The sequence below is a fragment of the Andrena cerasifolii genome, chromosome 1 (genome assembly GCF_050908995.1).
Source record: "Andrena cerasifolii isolate SP2316 chromosome 1, iyAndCera1_principal, whole genome shotgun sequence".
Taxonomy (NCBI): Eukaryota; Metazoa; Arthropoda; class Insecta; order Hymenoptera; family Andrenidae; genus Andrena; species Andrena cerasifolii.
The window spans coordinates 31,649,522-31,670,317 of record NC_135118.1 but is presented as its reverse complement, the minus strand read 5'-3'; the positions used below and the strand labels follow the sequence as shown (position 1 = coordinate 31,670,317).

General features: G+C 42.3%; 2 protein-coding genes across 3 annotated transcripts in view; both read left to right on the top strand.

Annotated features, from left to right (window-relative positions):
• Nucleotides 1-347: 347 nt before the first annotated feature.
• Nucleotides 348-2,921, top strand: Sqh (myosin regulatory light chain sqh). The gene is made up of 4 exons (XM_076825268.1): nt 348-501; nt 1,786-1,985; nt 2,072-2,285; nt 2,371-2,921. The coding sequence occupies exons 2-4, from the start codon at nt 1,796-1,798 to the stop codon at nt 2,489-2,491; spliced, it is 525 nt and encodes a 174-aa protein (XP_076681383.1). The 5' UTR covers nt 348-501; nt 1,786-1,795; the 3' UTR covers nt 2,492-2,921.
• A 759-nt stretch (nt 2,922-3,680) lies between these two features.
• The window catches only part of LOC143376071 (uncharacterized), a 100,117-nt gene continuing 83,001 nt past the window's right edge, over nt 3,681-20,796 (top strand). For both annotated transcript variants that reach the window (XM_076825933.1, XM_076825913.1), the window contains exon 1: nt 3,681-4,449. The gene's annotated coding sequence lies outside the window, so the exon portion shown is untranslated. The remainder of the gene's footprint in view (nt 4,450-20,796) is intronic.

Sequence of the window (20,796 nt, the reverse complement as noted above, 5' to 3'; positions counted from 1 at the left end):
TTTTGGTACGTCTAGAAAAGGCTCGTGCAATGGATAGGCCAGAGGTTCTCAACTTTCTGCGCGCCGACCGCTTTCCAAAATTAAATTCGTCGCCTCCTTCTGTAACTCGACTCTACATTGAAATTCGAGATCGTGAACTTTGCAGTAGAAAAATTTCAAGCCATTCCAATCTTTACTATCTACCTATCAGTATCATTCGTTTATAGTATTATACGCTACAAGTACACAAGTATAAGTGCAATAAAAATAAATCTGTTCATAGACCTTCGCATGACTCGAAGTAATTCATCGACCCTCAAACGAGTTAGTTAACCCCGAGGGGTCGCTAGCAGTCTGGTTGAGAGCCCCTGCGTGAAATGCTACTACAGCAGATGGCGCTACTTGTCCGGGTGTGGTGAATAACCATACAGTGACGCGTAACGTGAGTCACAGTGGTGCTCGAGTCTCTGTGCTGTTCTGTGTCTCGTAGATTTTTCACGTTAAAGTGCTGATACTAACCAGGTTGGTAGAAATTCGACCGTTTATCTCTGCACACACGCATGATGTCTTTAAGTTCTTAATTGGTGCATACAGAGGTGACCTGAGAAACGTGAAATATTTGACAGGAGTTGCCTTGCTTACTGGGACGGCCATTGTTATTGTACCGTCGCTTCGAGCGATGCGCATACAGCATACTTTCTTTCGTTACTTTCCTTAGCTTAGTACACGTTTCTTCGCGTTTCCGTTACTTTCGTTAGTTGGAATATATGATTTCGTGGTTTTACAAGGGTGCAGAGTTGTTGGAAAAAAAAGTTGTCGCTAGTCAAATATAGCCTGTACCAATATAGCCAACCGAAAGTTCTGAGACAAAGGGCTATGAAGTAAAATTAGAATGTGAAATTTTCCAGCAGGATTTGGCCAAATAGAACCAGAGGAACTCCGCTGTAAATTCCCAGAATTCCGTGCTCTCCATTAGATACAGATTAACGTATGTTCAACGCCAGAACAAATAGCACGGTTTTTAACGCTCCACTTTTTATGCTGAAATTGATAAATAAAATTCACTCGTAAACGCAGAAATACGCGAATGCACATTCTTTTAAAGACATCGCTCGTCGTAGAGTGTAACGTCCTCTTTGGGCGAATTCCACTTACGCCCAAATCGCCCGTGATTTTCATTAAGATAGATTTTCCTACACGCGACCGGGCGCAACGTCGAGAATTTCGAAGTCGATTTTCTCGAAAATGAAGCGCCGTATCAAAAAATTGTATTCCTTTTTCTCCATTTATTTAATTATTATAAATCGAAAAGAAACAGTAACATTTTTTTATTTCGCCCTTCATTTTCGAGAAAATCGCCTTTGAAATTCTTGATGTTGAATCCAGTCGCGCATATGAAAACCTACCATAATGAAAATCACAGGCGTTGCGAGCGATTTAGGCGTAAGTGGAATTCGCCCTTTATCGAACTGTCTAAAATAGACGATCTTATTTTTATCCAGATTTGATTACGTTGCAATTTCCCGAGTGAATTCTTCAAAAAAATAAAACCTGTGTAAAACTGATTCAGATACACGCGTTTAATTTTTTTCAATCTCTCGCTGTTACATATTCCCCTTGCATATAAATTCTGATCGAATTCCCCTAACCTCCACCGTTACATATTTATCAGCTTTTCGTTTAATATCGGAAATCGGAACGCCCCAAGAAACTAAGAAAATTATGAAAAACGCAGAGCAAAGATCAGAAGCATCAGCAAACGAGAAGCAGAAAAATCCGGTGCACTATCTTTATTTATAATTCCAGGGATACCAACATGTCTTCCCGCAAAACGGCCGGACGTCGGGCGACGACAAAGAAGCGCGCGCAGCGCGCCACCTCGAACGTCTTCGCGATGTTCGATCAAGCTCAAATCGCCGAATTCAAAGAAGCTTTCAATATGATCGATCAGAATCACGACGGTTTCATAGACAAGGAGGATCTTCACGACATGCTTGCTTCTTTAGGTAAGCTACCGCGAGTCATTCATTGAGTTCAATATCACTTATCTTAAATCGTTTCTGTTATAAGAACCACTCTGACTCTCTTTTAGGCAAGAATCCCACCGAAGACTACCTGGAGGGTATGATGAACGAAGCACCCGGGCCAATCAACTTCACAATGTTCTTGACTTTGTTCGGCGAAAGGCTTCAAGGCACGGATCCAGAGGATGTGATCAAAAACGCCTTTGGCTGTTTCGACGAAGAGAATTCTGGGCATATAAACGAGGAACGCCTTCGCGAGTTACTCACCACAATGGGAGACAGGTAAATTTACATAGTTTGCAGGGACTTAGTGATGGAGTTAGAGGGAGTAAGAATGAAACTTATTTTTGCTTTTCCACGTTTGAAGATTCACGGACGACGACGTGGACGAGATGTATCGCGAGGCACCTATCAAAGGGGCGATGTTCGATTACATAGAATTCACGCGAATCTTGAAGCACGGAGCTAAAGACAAGGACGAGCAGTGAGCGAGCGTGGAATCAGCTCGTACTTCGTGTTTGTGTGATCGAGCGTGCAACGCGCTTTTATATGGTTGCAGTTGTAAAGAGTGAAATATTTACTTGTATTTTGTACCATCCTCTATTAATGAGAATAACTGAAAACCTAGGATTTATATCATTTGCCGGACGAAACTGCCTTATCTCCGAGCCCTACGACACGTAGGCTCTCGAATCATTTATAAGTATTTACAGTATTTATTTGAACGTGTGGACACATACTCGCACAGAATACACGCGGACGAGAACGCAACGAAGGAAATTCATCCGTACATCTTGCCCCGAGTTACAATCATTGTGAAATTGACAAAACAGATATGTAATGTATATTATATGCTACATTAACATGTAGTTGTTGAAGAGTTTGCATTTATATTTTAATATAATAATGTATCTTGAACACACGATGTTTGTCTTTACATCCATTCAGCCCAACTTTTCGGAATATCTCGCGAAAATGAGTCGATCTTTGGTACTGAAAGTTTCTCGGGTCAAAGAAGCTTGCCGATGTGTCTTAAAAAGTTCGTCTACCGACCTATAAAACACTTAATTGTTGCTGAATCAATGTGCGCGTCTTATAGCATATAAATATAGAGGAAGCATACAATGAGTGAAAATATAGACGGCGGTAAAAAGAGAAAAATATACACGCGGGACACCCTCTCTCTTTCAGGGGCGAAAGCGTTTTTTTTTAATGTTAAAAACAGAGAGGGTGTCCCCTGTGTATATTTTTCTCTTTCTATTGCCGTCTACATTTTCGCCCATTGCATGCTTTCTCCATATTTGTATGCTCTAAGGTGTGCGCAAATATTTGAATAAGTGGAGTCGACACAAGGAATATAAAAGTTCCATCGATAAGTCGATATGTTTGAAATTTTCTGCTACAGAAAAAACTGTCATTCCCTCTCAAAAATTAAAAACAGTAAAGAATGGCATTATTACTATTACTAAGAAATCTCATTAATCATTTAAAAATTATTTAACGAACAAGGCGCAATAGAATTTAAAAAGCAAACTTATCACGAAATAAAGCAACGCTCCGGTTAATAATGTTTCGAAAATGGCCCGGTCCGACCGACAGAGCCACGATCGTTCCGCGCCTGCGCGTTGGCGTTTCAGTGCACAGTACGCACGGGATAAAGTCCCCCCGAAGCCGCAGTATCATTTCCACTGGTGGCAGAGTGGGGTGCGTTTCGTGTGCGTTAGTCCCGTCGCTCCTACCGCTGTCGGTAGCTTTCCCTGTCGCGTCCTTTCGCTCGGTGGTTGTTTCGTCCCGAGTCGACACAGCAGCGACGGAGAATCGCCCATCGAATACGCGCGGCCCGCGTTGCCCCAGGGAGCATCGGCTCTGGCCGATCCCCCGCGAACTGACGATCGCCCGATCGCGAATGTCGCTCGATGATCCACCGCGGGCCCCCCAGACGCGGTGTGTTTACCAAAAAGTTGGTGGATGTTACCGTGCGCACAGTGAGTCACGGTGCCTTCGGCGGTATCAGTGAATTGCCTCGAGGCGACGGCAGAAGAGAATGAGACGCGTGACAGAGTCCGAGGCAGAAGCTGCCAGCCGCGAATTGGGTTACGTCCCGTTCGCCTGGCAACGATATATGACGCAACGGCCACCCTCCGCGAGTAGCCACGATCCTCGTGATCTTTACTTGCCGCTTTAACTGGCCGCAGGCAGGAACACTGTTGGAGTCGCGTGCCGAGTCAAGTGAAGCGAACAGCCAGGCGAAAAGGGAAGTGTCGAGGTTGCGTTCCATGCGACCAACAGCCATCCCCGCCCCGTCCTCGTTCTCGCGTCCACTCGATTGCGCAGCCAGTTTTGGAGGTTAGCCGATCGCGATTGAGAAACTCCAACGAAAGCGACACCCACCGAGCTGAGCCGGATCAGCTGTTCCCCAGGACGACCTTTCCACCACTACCCCCTGGTGAGTCTATACTCTCTGCGCTAGACGTGTCGTTCTTACGTCCGAGCTATTTATTGCGACAGTAGTTCCTACGATTGACCTTAAAGCCAGCGAGGCAACGGGTACGTTCCGACTCGATTTCAAATCAATTCCGTGGCGAATCTACTCCATTCAATAAGCCCGACGTAGGGCACGTACATATGCAGCTGCTTTCCGTGTTTCCTGGTAGTCGGGAAATTTACATACCACGTAAAGTCTCGCGAAACTTTTGCCAAACGAGGTATAGGTGCTTCGAGTGGAGTGTATTAGAATTGTAGATTACCAACTTTAGACATTTCGAGTGTTATATTCCGACGTTAAAGCGAGCGTGAATTCTGATGGTATCGTGTGACGAAGCATAGACAGTAAACGATATATCGCGGTGAAGGTATCCAGCACGTGACCGTGGATGACAGCGTTGTCGAACGGTGCAACACGCTGTCTTCGCGCGACCTGCTATGAGAGGCTCCTTTATCGCGCTGCGATTTTCCAGACGATAATCGCTAAACGACGACATATTGAACAGCGTCCGTTCATAACTCAAGGCGTCTGAGACTCTACTCTAATTGAAAAACGAAACTTATCAGGCGTTCCTCCGCTCGTTACCTCGGCTGTTGATTTGGTCACTGCTTGGTGAAAACGGTCACAAAATGGAACGCGTCGTAGTTTTAGTTTTTTACTAATTAAAGTGTTGTAAATAGTTGTCGATCATGAAGTTTCCCGCACTATTACAGTCGCGTTGGAAATTAAGTTGATACTCTTTAAAATCGCATAACTTTTTTAAAATTGGTCCAAACGACTTGAGTTTTTTTTTTAGAAGCTAGCGGAATTAGTTTTCTACGTGACGTGTTTCGTCGTTTGAAAAAAATTGCAACTGGGGTCGGAATAGCGATGAAAATAGAGATGGTCGTTTTTTTCGCTGATTTCGGGAATTTCGCGATTTTCGACCTTAGTCTGCGATCTTTAATCGTGTGTAGCTCGGAGCAACGTTAACCGATTTAGATGAAACTTTCAGCATGTATACAACTTACTTCAATCTACAAACGGGTTTTTTGAATTTTCATTACAGGCTCAGAAAAAAATTTGAAGAAAAAAAACTGATTTAGGGAATTTCGCGATTTTCGCCCTTATTCTGCGATCTTTAAACGTGTGTAGCTCAGAGCAACGTTAACCGATTTAGATGAAACTTTCAGCATGTATACAACTTACTTCAATTTACAAACGGTTTTTTTTTGAATTTTCATTACAGGCTCAGAAAAAAATTTGAAAAAAAAACTGATTTCGGGAATTTCGCGATTTTCGCCCTTATTCTGCGATCTTTAAACGTGTGTAGCTCAGAGCAACGTTAACCGATTTGGATGAAATTTTCAGCATGTGTACAACTTACTTCAATCTACGTTTTTTTTTAATTTTCATTACAGGCTCAGAACAAAATTTGAAAAAAAACTGATTTCGGGAATTTCGTGATTTTCGCCCTTATTCTGCGATCTTTAAACGTGTGTAGCTCAGAGCAACGTTAACCGATTTCGATGAAATTTTCAGCATGTATACAACTTACTTCAATCTGCAAACGGTTTTTTTTTTAATTTTTATTACAGGCTCAGAAAAAAATTTGAGAAAAAACTGATTTCGGGAATTTCGCGATTTTCGCCCTTATTCTGCGATCTTTAAACGTGTGTAGCTCGGAGCAACGTTAACCGATTTAGATGAAATTTTCAGCATGTATACAACTTACTTCAATTTACGTTTTTTTTTTAATTTTCATTGCAGGCTCAGAAAAAAATTTGAAAAAAAATGATTTCGGGAATTTCGCGATTTTCGCACTTATTCTGCGATCTTTAAACGTGTGTAGCTCGGAGCAACGTTAACCGATTTAGATGAAATTTTCAGCAGGTATACAACTTACTTCAATCTACGTTTTTTTTTAATTTTCATTACAGGCTCAGAAAAAAATTTGAAAAAAAAACGATTTCGGGAATTTCGCGATTTTCGCCCTTATTCTGCGATCTTTAAACGTGTGTAGCTCAGAGCAACGTTAACCGATTTAGATGAAACTTTCAGCATGTATACAACTTACTTCAATCTACAAACGGTTTTTTTTTTTAATTTTCATTACAGGATTAGAAAAAAATTTGAAGAAAAAAAACTGATTTCGGGAATTTCGCGATTTTTGCGCCCTTATTCTGCGATCTTTAATCGTGTGTAGCTCAGAGCAACGTTAACCGATTTGGATGAAATTTTCAGCATGTGTACAACTTACTTCAATCTACAAACGGTTTTTTTTTTAATTTTTATTACAGGCTCAGAAAAAAATTTGAGAAAAAAACTGATTTCGGGAATTTCGCGATTTTCGCCCTTATTCTGCGATCTTTAAACGTGTGTAGCTCAGAGCAACGTTAACCGATTTAGATGAAATTTTCAGCATGTATACAACTTACTTCAATTTACGTTTTTTTTTAATTTTCATTACAGGCTCAGAAAAAATTTGAAAAAAAAAATTGATTTCGGGAATTTCGCGATTTTCGCCCTTATTCTGCGATCTTTAAACGTGTGTAGCTCAGAGCAACGTTAACCGATTTAGATGAAATTTTCAGCATGTATACAACTTACTTCAATCTACGTTTTTTTTAAATTTTCATTACAGGTTCAGAAAAAATTTGAAAAAAAAACTGATTTCGGGAATTTCGCGATTTTCGCCCTTATTCTGCGATCTTTAAACGTGTGTAGCTCGGAGCAACGTTAACCGATTTAAATGAAATTTTCAGCATGTATACAACTTACTTCAATCTACGTTTTTTTTTTTAAATTTTCTGTTAGAATATAATGTTTATTTATTCAAGAAAATAAAAGTTACACAGTCGAACATCAGTATAATAATAATAATAATAAAAACTGTATAAAACTTAAACTAAAAGTAATAGAAAGAATACTGTCTTTAGCGCGATACAAGTTATCCGTTCAGAGGGTTTTCTCGGACTGAGAAGCGCAGGGGTCGAGAAGACCGTTTTCCCCTCTTTCGGTCTCCTGTACCGAAAGAAAGGAAACTCATAAACTACCGGGTCCTTAAAGTCCCTGACACTCTAACTCCAGGAACAGTCTATCGTTGTACACATTCCAACATTTTCATTACAGGCTCAGAAAAAATTTGAAAAAAAACGACCTTCACTATTTTCATCGCTATTCCGACCAGTTGCATTTTTTTTCAAAACGACGAAACACGTCACCTAGAAAACTAATTTCGCTAGCTTCTAAAAAAAAAACTCAAGTCGTTTGGACCAATTTTAAAAAAGTTATGCGATTTTAAAGAGTGTCAACTTACTTTCCAATGTAAGCCGACGCGTTCTTCGATTAAAATATACCCCAGCTTCTAGAAAACCGACGATCGCGAAGCGGGGCCCGACGCGTTTCAGCGAGTGGCGCGTAAAATGGTAACCGTGCAGGTTGCGTATGCACGACGTAATGCGATCCAACGCTCGAACCGGTCGTATCGCTTTGATATTGCGTAACCTGCCCGCGCGGTTATGGAAGAATATTAAACGCAACAGTGTAACGAGCAGCCTCGGAGCCGAAAGAACGTAATTTGTTTGCTCGCGTCACAAACTTCATTACGAAGCCACTTTGCCGGTCCCGTTTATTTTCTATAATTCGCCGTCGAAAGTTTAAAAGGTCACGCTCGACTACTCCCCCCCGTCTAATTGAGTAATTAAGCGCTAATTTGCTGCCGGAGAAGCTTCGCCAGCGATACCCCCGGCGGAGATAGTTTCCGCAGGAAACTGAAACGGAATAGTGGCATTTCATCGATCGCCCATTGTCGAGCCGTGCTTACCGATACGCGCTTTTCAAGCGTCTTATAAGCAGGCTTTGGATCTCTGGATCGCGCGTTCTCGCCGCTGATAAATGCGAATTGTGATTCACTGTCGGGACTCAAAGGTTTTCGAGAGCGGTTTTTGAGCGGCAGTGCCTGCAAACCGGCTCTCGCTGGGAAACGCGCAGAGGTGGAAGCGGTATTACTAGGCTAATTACATCCGAGTCAGGGACAACTCTAATGCGCGGCCATGTTTCCAAACAGGTTGCTCCAGATACCGCTAGGTAATACGTTAAATCTGTTAAGCGATTTCTGTGCCCCGCGAGTCCTCCTCGTTTCTTCGCGTGCCGCGTTGTTGCCTTTCGCGCGGGGCGCCTAATGCGGACACCATCCGCCGGTGGCGGGTAATGCCTTTATAAAATTATCACCTCGTTGCGTAACCGTTGGTCGCGGCCCGATCGACCGTCGCCTAAGTTTCTGCGGATTCATTCGCCACCCACCTGTGCTCCGTATCGAAATGGAGCGGACGGATGTGCGGAGGCCAGGGGGTGCTTTTTAATAAATAGAAAGCAGTGGATTCTGGACTGGGCAATAAGAAAAAAAATCCATACGAACGTACGTCCAATATGACCTCCTTTCCGAGTTAATAGCCTTTCTTTTGTTTCGCCGACCGCATATTTGCTTATCTTCAAAGGAAGTCTTCGAAATGACTGGCTGCGGGTTAAATACAAGCCTGAGAATATTTGCCGGTGCGATCTCGAGTATGCTGGGAAACATTTGGTGCGATGCCGATCTAGTGGCGGATTCGAGGAATACGTTGATGCACTTCGGTGTTCCGAAGGAGCGCTGCGTGCCTCGTAGATAATAATCGAGAGAATTCAACTGGCTACTCGGGGGGGAAGCAATTGCTCTTCTAATACGCGCGACCCCTAATCTCTGAGAACATCATCCAATAACTCCTGCGAGTGATTTCGCGCGGCATTGCCGATAGATTGATCCGGTTATCCTTGTAGGTAATAGGTAAAAGGTCCTATTGAACTGTTAACAATAATTCCCGCCTGCACATTAATATGAAATTGCTGGCGGTGCCTCGAACAAACAATAACGTTGCAGCATAAAGAAGACCGTAACTCGGAAACGGGGCCACATTGGTCGCACATTTACAGGAAGATATTTTCCTGGCTTTGTAAGCTATCCTTCATAGAGTAGGGTATATTGTGTGCGTTGAGAGTTCTGGAGATGTATTTGTTAGTATTGTTAGGAAGGAACCTTTCTCTGCCGATAGGTTGTAATCTGTTAACGAATATGAACTGCTCAAATAATTATCTGAAATATTATGAATTTTTACCTGTTTGCGAGAAAATTTCAAATATAACAGGTACTTTTATGTAATGCAGTAATGAAAATTCTAATTTATCCGGATGTTGGATTTGGGGGTCCAGGTTTCAGCTATAAATTTACAGGGAAGTAGATAGTAACGTTTGCTCAGAAAAAAATAATAGAAAAGTGTTATTTACGTAGCTGAGTTTATTTTTTTTAAAAACACAATTCTGTCGTTTGAACCGTATTTCTAGCCGCAATAGTTTGCGAGACATTCAATGAAATAGATTCTTCCCGCCAAATTTGAGGGCTGCTTTCTTTTCACCCTTTCAATATTGACATTGGCCGATAGAAGAAAACACTTTACCGAGACCTACTTTCTACGCAAGTTTCATGAAAATCTGTGATTGTCACTTCGCGATGTTCGGTTTTAAGAAACACCCCGTGCAAGCGATATTTGGATACTCGCAGCCACAACAGTTGATAACGCCTGGCAGTATAGTCTGACCTACCAAGGTGCAGGTGCAGCACACGTCGTGCTTGGAAACCTTACGCTGATAGTAGTCACGTTTCCCTACAGTATTGACGGAACGTTTATCGCAAACACGAGTGCAGCTAAGCTGCTCGAATGCGTACACCATCGCGGGGGGTTAGAATCCATCGTTAGCATTCGGCTGGTCCAACTTGCTCCCTGCACAGTCGCGATCCTAGCCGTGTGGGTTTCTGCTCCCTTGTAGTCTGGACAGAAAGGATAAGAAACGTCATGCGCATTGGGACGCACACAACAAGTAGATTGATCATGTTAAGGTGGGTTTCCACTTCTAAAGGTCGGTATCCACTTGAAAAGGTGGGTATCCACTTGAAAAGGTGGGTATCCACTTCTAAAGGTAGGTATCCACTTCTAAACGTGGGTATCCACTTCTAAAGGTGGGTATCCACTTCTAAAGGTCGGTATCCACTTCTAAAGGTGGGTATCCACTTGAAAAGGTGGGTATCCACTTCTAAAGGTGGGTATCCACTTCTAAAGGTGGGTATCCACTTCTAAAGGTCGGTATCCACTTCTAAAGGTGGGTTTCCACTTCTAAAGGTGAATATCCACTTCTAAAGGTGGGTATCCACTTGAAAAGGTGGGTATCCACTTGAAAAGGCGGGTGTCCACTTCTAAAGGTGGGTATCCACTTCTAAAGGTGGATTTCCACTTCTAAAGGTGGGTATCCACTTCTAAAGGTGAGTATCCACTTCTAAAGGTGGGTATCCACTTCTAAGGGTCGGTATCCACTTCTAAAGGTGGATTTCCACTTCTAAAGGTGGGTATCCACTTCTAAAGGTGAGTATCCACTTCTAAAGGTGGGTATCCACTTCTAAGGGTCGGTATCCACTTCTAAAGGTGGGTTTCCACTTCTAAAGGTGAATATCCACTTCTAAAGGTGGGTATCCACTTCTAAAGGTCGGTATCCACTTCTAAAGGTGGGTGTCCACTTCTAAAGGTAGGTTTCCACTTCTAAAGGTGAGTATCCACTTCTAAAGGTGGGTATCCATTTCTAAAGGTGAGTATCCACTTGTTACATATCCTCGTATCGTACCGTAGTTGCATGTCATCTAGTGATACGATACGGTGTGTGACGTTTTCCGGTATTATCACTTATGCTGTTGCGTATCTTTGCATCAAATTTGGATACGCGATGGTGCAACGCGGCCCGTCCACATTAATACACGACGGTGCAACGCGGCACGTCGACACTGTCTGGGAAATAAGTATGGAACGAACCGATGTTCTGGAAAAAAGTGTGGAACAATATAAATTTGCAAAGAGACGAGATGGAAAGAAATTTTGCCATCACAGTGTGAAACCTCGATTACATCGATGCCAAAACGTATACAAGCTGTGATACGTGCACGTGGAAACGTCGCAAAATACTAAATAATATAAATATTAAATCAATTATTGTTAATTTCTTTGCAAATTCATAATGTTACATACTTTTTCCCAGAACATCGGTCCGTTCCATACTTATTTCCCAGACACATTTTGTTTCTTCCATATTTTGTATTATATAATAAACAAAATTCTTAATTATTTTTGGCGCTTCCACTTTAAAATAGACCAATTCAACATTACCACGCGTTTCATATACATACCATTGTATATTATACAAAACAAATATTGGCGTTTCTCGTTAATTTCGTATTTTTGCGTTTGGTTCCAAACTTATTGCCAGGGGTTGTAGTACATATTTATTAGTCGTACCCTTTTTCTGTTTTCGCATACATTTTTACACGCATTCTGCATATCCTACTTTTTGCTCAATGCGATTTTCCGCCGCAAGCAAACAAGTAAATAAATACCATACAGCTATGTAAGAAAACGGAAAGTCCACGCACAGGCCTGCAGGCAACATCCACCGGAGGAAAGTCGCCGCGCGATAGTCGCGTGCTGCTCGCGCGAATGGGATTACCGAGTACGAGCGACAGCGCACGGGCAACTGTGCCACGTTACACGTGAACAAACAACCAGAACCCCTGTTCGAGCGTCCTCGTCGGATCGAGGCCCGTCCGTTCTCTTCGTCGATCTCTCTGCTGAGTGAGTCGCGGTCGACCATTTCGTCCAACCAATCTGCCGAGCCGATCAGTCGCCACGACCGTATAATTATGTTATCTGCGAAAGTACGATCCGCAGACTCGCGTATTAAATCGCGGGCAAGAGCCGATACAGCCTTTCAGCCGCTAAAATTATCGCGAAGACGATGCCGAGCATAATAACCGCTCGCTGGCCGCGTCGGAGGGAAAGAGATTCGCGTTAACGTCACGTGGAATCGTTAGCTAGACGTGGCTGCTTCGTTTAGAGATGCAGAGTCTCTGTTACGACGGTAAACGGTTGGAAGTATGCTTCTTCGGAGAGCTAGCGCGTCGTTATGCTCCTTTGTGCTGCGACCTATTCGTTACCCGACTTCATTAGAATCTCAATTACGCGGCTTGTCGATTGGCGCGATAATTCCGGCTGAAACGTATTCTTATAAAAGTGAAGTGACATTTTTTCAAGGACAGCCTACATCCCTGGCACGGCATCGCTTGACATTTCTCTGCTTGGCTTCGAGCAGAGAAATGTCGCGATTGTTATTACGTCTGGCTGAATTGAGACGAGAATAAACGATCGGTTTCTGTGGTGGCTTCCGAAGGCTGGGGAATATAGATATTTGAAATAGATAAGTGGAAATAAATATCTTTGCTTCTTGGACTGATATGGAATTTGTGAAGTACACTTTTTCCCTTCAGATAGTAGTTACGTAAAGAAATAGTATTTGGAATGTATGTTTTAATACTAATTTATACGAATACAATTGTGGATATTAGTGTTTCATTGAAATGTAGGAGAATAGTATTTGAAATAATAATATTTAAATGTAAGAGAATAGTAGGATTTTAAATAATAATATTTAAATGTAAAAGAATAGTAGTATTTGAAATAATAATATTTAAATGTAAGAGAATAGTAGGATTTTAAATAATAATATTTAAATGTAAAAGAATAGTAGGATTTTAAATAATAATATTTAAATGTAAGAGAATAGTAGGATTTGAAATAATAATATTTAAATGTAAGAGAATAGTAGGATTTGAAATAAAAATATTTAAGCATAGGAGAATAGTAGGATTTGAAATAATAATATTTAAATGTAAGAGAATAGTAGGATTTGAAATAATAATATTTAAATGTAAGAGAATAGTAGGGTTTTAAATAATAATATTTAAATGTAAGAGAACAGTAGGATTTTAAATAATAATATTTAAATGTAAGAGAATAGTAGGATTTGAAATAATAATATTTAAATGTAAGAGAATAGTAGGATTTTAAATAATAATATTTAAATGTAAGAGAATAGTAGGATTTTAAATAATAATATTTAAATGTAAGAGAATAGTAGGATTTTAAATATTAATATTTAAATGTAAGAGAATAGTAGGATTTTAAATAATAATATTTAAATGTAAGAGAATAGTAGGATTTTAAATATTAATATTTAAATGTAAGAGAATAGTAGGATTTTAAATAATAATATTTAAATGTAAGAGAATAGTAGGATTTTAAATAATAATATTTAAATGTAAGAGAATAGTAGGATTTTAAATAATAATATTTAAATGTAAGAGAATAGTAGGATTTGAAATAATAATATTTAAATGTAAGAGCACAGTAGGATTTGAAATAAAAATATTTAAGCATAGGAGAATAGTTCTTGAAATAATATTTCAAACCACACCGAGTATGTCAAGTAATGACTGACTGACAACGCAGAAAATGCGTGTAAACATGCATACCTGCGTTCAGAAATACTTGCAAGAAGTATTTATGTAATCTTAAGACGGTAGCGAGAAACAGGATCTATTTGGTTTTGAAATTTGTATCTCCTATTTTTGATCCCCTATTTCCTATATTCGAATCCGAGTGTATATAGTAAATAGTGTTTGGTCGAGATTTAAGCATTTAATAAAATAGTATTTTCAAACAGCAGTTGATTTCAGCAATAAATGAAATGGTATCTTCAAACAGTATTTGCTGACGCAAAAATATTTCAGTTTTAAGTAGTTTGCCTCAAACTACTTATTTCAAATTTTCGCCAGCCCTGTACCTCCTACGCCAGTCGAGTGGAATAAATTTGCAGTTATCTGACATAATATTTTCTCGTTTTAACAAGCAAGTGAACAATCTTTACGTTTTATCATTCTTGTCGCAAAAGGTACGATAGGAATTGAAGCGAAGCATTAATATAAAATGTTTTAGAGCAAAGAAGAATTCGCAGCTCACATCAATTTGTCTTGCACCAAATATAAAAATTCCGGGCACCACTTGGTGCCTAAATTTAAAAAGATTCGAAGTTCGCATCAATTTGACACGAAATATTATAATTTCAGAGACCACCTCGTAGGGTAGGGTGGGGCTAAAAGTCCCGATTTAAAATCTCTATTCCCAAAGAATGCATCGAGTTTCGCGAAAATTCCCGAAATCAGCGATTTTCGAACTTATTCTGCGATCTTTAAACGTTTGTACCTCGGAGCAACGTTAACCGATTTTGATGAAATTTTAGGCACGTATACAACTTACTGCAATCTACAAACGGTTTTTTTTAATTTTCATTACAAGCTCACAAAAAAAAGTTTAAAAATCGACCTTTACTATTTTTTTCGCTATTCCGACCAAATACATTTTTTTTCAAAACGACGAAATACGTCATTTAGCAAACTAATCCTTCTAGCTTCTAAAAAAAACTCAAGTCGTTTGGACCAATTCTAAAAAAGTTATGCGATTTTAAAAACCGTCCAAATACTTCTTTTACTCACTGTATAACAAGAACTGTGTAAAAAGTGGAGCTGCCTCCTTCAATTCCAGTCACCATTTTCAAAGCAGCGCATTAGTGCGCACCAATTTTTTTATAGAACTCAAAGATCCAAAATTCACAACCAATTCGACACCAGCTGCCAAACCCTCATCAAAATACATAACTCCTTTACTGCTCCGTTTCCTGCTACCAATTCGCTGCGAGCTCCATCGTAATGTCCACCATTTTCCCAAGCGTCTTGTCATCTCCCTCATAAATTCGTAGCTTCACCCCCACCACGGGCGTCCGGAGAGGGGCGAAAGGAGCAGTTTCCCTCCTGGCTTCTGAAAAAAATCGCTTATTTCTAAAAACTGACCATTATTAATTCTGCATTAAAAAAGTGAATATTTTAAAACTTCAGTTTCAAATTTTTAATTAAACTGACACTAGAAAATAAGCCAAAAAAAGGCGAGGGTACTACTCCACTAGCACCTCGTGTTTCATGATCCAATTCATCGACGTCATCTTCAGGGTTGTTTTTTCAATACTATATTTTTCTTTACAGTCGCTCCAAAAAAAATCTGCGGACACCCTTGCTCCCCCTGCGTGAACCGATGGTTCTAACAAAGCCATCTATCCCAGCACGCTAAGGGAAGTTCGCAAAAGCTCAGTCCTCCTTCGAAAGAATTAAAAGCCCGGCTAATTCGGTGCCCGGTATGCGCGTCGGCAGGTACATCTTTCTCCAAAGCGCGTTGGACGGCGCGCGTCTAGCCGTAATTGAATCCCGAGCCAAAATATCCGGGTCAGCCGTCCTAGAGAGCGAGTGGGTTAAAGTTTGGTGTGTCACGAGGCCGTCTAGACGACATTAGGCGAACGCGAAAGATCTCGCAGCCCGTCGAGGAGCTGATCCCTCGCCATTGCGGGGGTGTATCTAGCCCGAGCCCTCGTTCCCCGAGTAACCGAGGGCTGCCGTAGCTGAACAGCAATAAAATGTCGTGAGTTAGGGGTTGGGGGGGTGCCCTCGGTTTCGATAACGAAAAGCGGCTCGGCAGCGGGGGATGGTGGAAGCCTGGCTCGAGCAGGATGAACCACAGCGGTTCCAGCGGGGTTGGGTATCGAGGCGCGCAGGCGTCGTATCGATCTCTTCCTTCGCCTTTGCCTTTGCCTTTGCTTATGCCGTGCGTGTGCACGCGAAACAGCCAGTCGACCGTCCTACGACTATGCCCTCTCCTGCCTAGGGACGGTCACTATCGCGGGGGATGCAACGCGCCAGCCTCGAGAAAATAGCCAGCGACGAAGGGCTGCTCGAGGCGGTGGAGCTGCGTACACGGTTACTGCAACGATTCACCCCCCGATCTCACCATTCTTTTAGTCTCAACTTTAAAAGATAGATAGAGCCAGGAAGGCAGAGTTCGCGAATGGTTGGTAAAAAGGGGCTGGACTGGCTGAAGCGAAGGTTACTGGGTTTGGAGCTTCGAGCTGGCAAACCACATGGTCGATTCCACCCCCTCCTGGCTACTGTGCATAGGCGGTTCCGTATTGCTTATTTGCCGGTGGAGATTTATTCTCCTGCGCCATTTATCACGATTCTCCCAACGGCGTCGTCAGCCCCTAGATGACTTTTCTCACCCTAGCTCGCGCAAGACTTACTCAGCTTCCACCAATGGGGGGTTCCGATTAATAGTCTCTCTCAGACTGCCGAGAGTCAGGCGCGCCTTTTCGTAAACAAGCCGCCACTGTTTCGGGAGCTTGTTGTTTGATTGTCGATTTAACTCTTCCTTCAATCAGCCTTCTTATACTTTGACAGGTTGTGGGTTAGTTGAGGGGTTGCATACACCTACAGTGACGGGCAAAAGAAGGTTTAAAGTTGGTACCTGGGCGCGTGAATATTAGTAACATTAGTACTAGAATGTTTTTCTGACGATGGTTACAGTGAGTTTAGTCGGCGGGTATTCTCCCATTCTATCTTTATCCTTCTTAATATATTAAAGTGAAACGTTGTCTGTGTGTTTGTCCTTGTTTCACGCCTAAACGGCTGAACGGATAAAATTTACCACAGAGGCGCTAGTTGCGAAAATATGCAGACTGAGTTTTTGTTGCATTTTTTTAAAGATATATATGTAGATATAGATATTAAAAATCAGACGAATCAAAATAAGGATACGTTAATATACGCGTATTTATAAATACACGAGTATCTGAATTCACGTGTATTTAAATACACGAGTATCTGAATTCACGCATATATAAATACACGAGTATCTGAATTCACGTGTATTTAAATACACGAGTATCTGAATTCACGTGTATTTAAATACACGAGTATCTGAATTCACGTGTATTTAAATACACGTGAAATAGGGATCTCTAAAAGTAACTGTAATGACATAGGCCTGCGTGTGTGTGTATGTATGTATGTGTGTGTCTAGGAGAGGGGATAGCATTGTCCTACGAGAGACTGTTCAGGACGCATGTCAGAGTGTGCTACGTAATCGGCACACACCCTGTATCATAAAAATAAAGTAATATTTAATAACATATTACAACATTACAGTAACCCTCTAGCACCGCCATTTAATTGAAAAAAAAAATATATTCCTTTCAATCGTCGAGATATATATGTATAATAAACGCTGTTATTAATCAGATTTTCTATTAAGTTCATCATTCAAAAGAAAAAAAATTGCTAAAAAAAGTCCTATAACTTTTACGCGTCCAATGTGGCAACCACCCTTAAATCACGCTAAAAGCTCGCTAAAGATCTTTTTCCAGCTCGTTAGCCGAGCGATTCGACCGAGCCCGGCCGCGAGCCGTGCCACACCTGTTAGGCCGGATCGAACGTCGGTTTTCGAGGGTGCAGTGACAATGAAATTCGATAGTCTCGGATAACCAATCCCGCGTTGGATCGTTTGGTTCACGGGTCAGCGGCGCCGCGACAATGCCTGAAAGCTGGACAGGGATGGCCAGCGACTTAGCGGTCGGAGGGAGGCACAGGGAAGAAGGGTTAGGCCTGGTATAGGAAAGTGTGGCGATCTTTGTGTTTTAAGTGCTTGAAATTCAATGCATCCTGCCCGCCCTGTCTCTCTTTCTCTCGCCTCGGGGGGAGCCGCGGGTTGTGTCGTTGCCCCTGTTGCGCGCCCCCGAGCGGCGCTTTACCTACGTGCAACTCGATCGACCGACTTACTCCGCTCGCTACTCTTCATTAACTCTCATTTACTGGTAATCTTGGCTTCGATACCGAGCCTTTAGACGTCTCAGAGCCGCTTTTAAGGGGCGTTCACCTTGCCACGCGCAAGGAACCTTTCAGCGACCTGACGGATAGGTTTAGGCGACTAGACGATACATACTCCCTTTGAACTGCTCCCTCCGCTGTGTTTTCTCTTCGCCAGCTTCCTGTGTTTAAACTCCACGTTCAAGGTATCCGCGGCGTCGGAGCGTCGGACCTGTAGGGTCCGTGCGTTTGGGACACGTCATCGCGGAAGACTTAATAGACGCGGCGCGAATACTAATGTTACACACGAGTGTCCTACAGAAGTTAACGCTGAGGATGGGGAACGAAGTATGGGCGACTTGGACGCGACAGGGAATGGCAGCCAACTGTTAGATCAGATTTTACGCGAGACTTTTCTATCATGAGACGAAAATCTCAGCATTAAATGGGAATAATTGTGGATTAATTGATAATCCACGATAGGAGTAATTATTATAAATTTTATGTATTGCTGTTTGAAGAATTTATTGATATATTATTTTTGTGATATTTTATTGAAATAATAATTCAAGTCGAAATGTAGATTATTATAGGTTCCGTGAATTATTACATTAGATTTAATTTTTGGATGAATTATTTTAAGTCGCGAGTTTGTACGTCCAACAATTTATAAATAAAAAAATCCTGGATTGTCAAGTTGCAGATGGTAGAAATATGGACAAAGGCGGAAAATTTTTGTAAACAAATAAACAAATGAACCAAAATTTTTTCCTTTTACATGTTAGTAAACCATTGCGAATTATAACTTTTACACGGAAAAACATCGTCCCCAACCCTCGCGGTTAGAAATTATATGTAAAATAACGAAAATTTTAATTTATTTATAAATTGTTGGACGTACAAACATTCCTTTTGCAGCGCGTTATACGGCATAAAACACTGAACATTTCGTCCATTTACGGTTTTCTTCTACCTCGCACCGTTACAAAGTTATACTCGAAAAACGAAAAATCGCTGAAAATTTGGGGGCTGATTTCACCCCCTCAGAGTGTTTTTCCGCAGAAAAAAAAACCTTCTTACATACTCCGACATGCTCTACAATCGTACGGGGTTTCATTACAATCAGAATTTTCGGGTTCGATATGTTTCCTTGTAAGTGCAATTCAACATATATTAAAAATTAAGTACCTATATTTCGTTTAAGTACGAGCGCTCGTTAGAGACTGATACCTAGAATATATTGCTATTGAAACGAGGTGCCAATTCGGCTGTGTTTATACCTAGTAAGCCTTTATAAAAAAAAAACTGTTACCTATTCTTTATGGCAAAAAAAAAAATTAAAAAAAAAAAAGAAACGTACGAAGTGGGCCGAAGTGCTTGAGGAACTAATGCACTGCCTTCCGAAGGCTTTCGAAAGTAGCGCCGCGGCGACGGGACAGAGAAATGTTGAAAAAGATAGCAGTTACAAATCCCCGTATCTGCGCGAGCGCTACGAAATCCGAGGGCTCGCGCGGTGTGGGTTCGCGTTACATAGGAAGTTCTGTTTGTTATTTAATTAGCCGTGGCACGATTTAGTCCGCCGCGGGCTTCTGTTTCCTGTTCAAGCCCTGGCACGTCTGAATTAGAACGATGAACGGTTCGTCGCAGCGGTCATTCCGAAACGCGATGGTAAGCCCGCGGAATTAGCGGGATGCGTGGTTACGCGCAAAATTAGATTGAAAAGCGAGCAGAGCGGCGTGCACGCGGATGACGCGTCGAGGCTGCCGTTCCCAATGGGCGGCTGGGCGACTGCGGCTGGGCGACTGCGGCTGGGCGACTGCGCCCCACCGGTGCAAGGGAGAAGCTGGATACACTCTTCTCCCTTAGACTAGCGGCGGCAGTGGCCAGTGGCAGTCGCCAGCCGCCCATTGGGAACGGCAGCCTTTACGTAAGCCCCACGTAGACGGAAGCGAGCACGGGCGAGTAATCGCACGAGGCGATTTCGATGGCTCGATAATAAAAGAGAACAATGGAACGAGGGGGAGAAAGGAGCGGAGGCACTCGAGGCGCACAGTAGCGTCGTTAAAGCCAAGTCGGTGGAGCACGGTGGAAGGTACCCTCGTTAATAACTCGAGAGAGAGAGAGAGAGAAGGACAGCTAGAGGGATGCAACGGCAAAAGGGGGTTGTACCGGGGTGCAATTCGGAGAAACGTAAACAGGGAAGGGGGATAATAAAGTCTGTCGCGATCCGAGTGTCGATGCAGCTTGCAGCGCAGAGTGCTCTTCTCCGGAACGCATATATGATGTATGCGTGTGTATACATATATCGAATTTTAAACGCGGGCGTCCATCATTCGCCAGGACGTTCTAATTCTGGCGAGTGACTTAACTCCGCGGCGATGTATGTTACATTGGTGTACCTACGTGGGTGCACGCTGTGTGTACCCATTTTGCGTCGTAACTCCGCTCCACCGTTCTCCTCCTAACGTCCGTATCGATCAAAATGTTTGCCCTTGGCGAGAAAGATCCGGCCGCGTACGTTGGATCGGTGCTCGTGCTGCACGCTTTTTTTTCCCGGTCACCGTCGAAACACCGCCCGAGCCTCGAGCGTCCAAAGCGTAAAGCGCCCCGCCCGGCGCCGCGACGCGCGGCTTTTTAAACGATTTCATTCGGCTTCGATCCTCTGTTTGTTTGTTGGT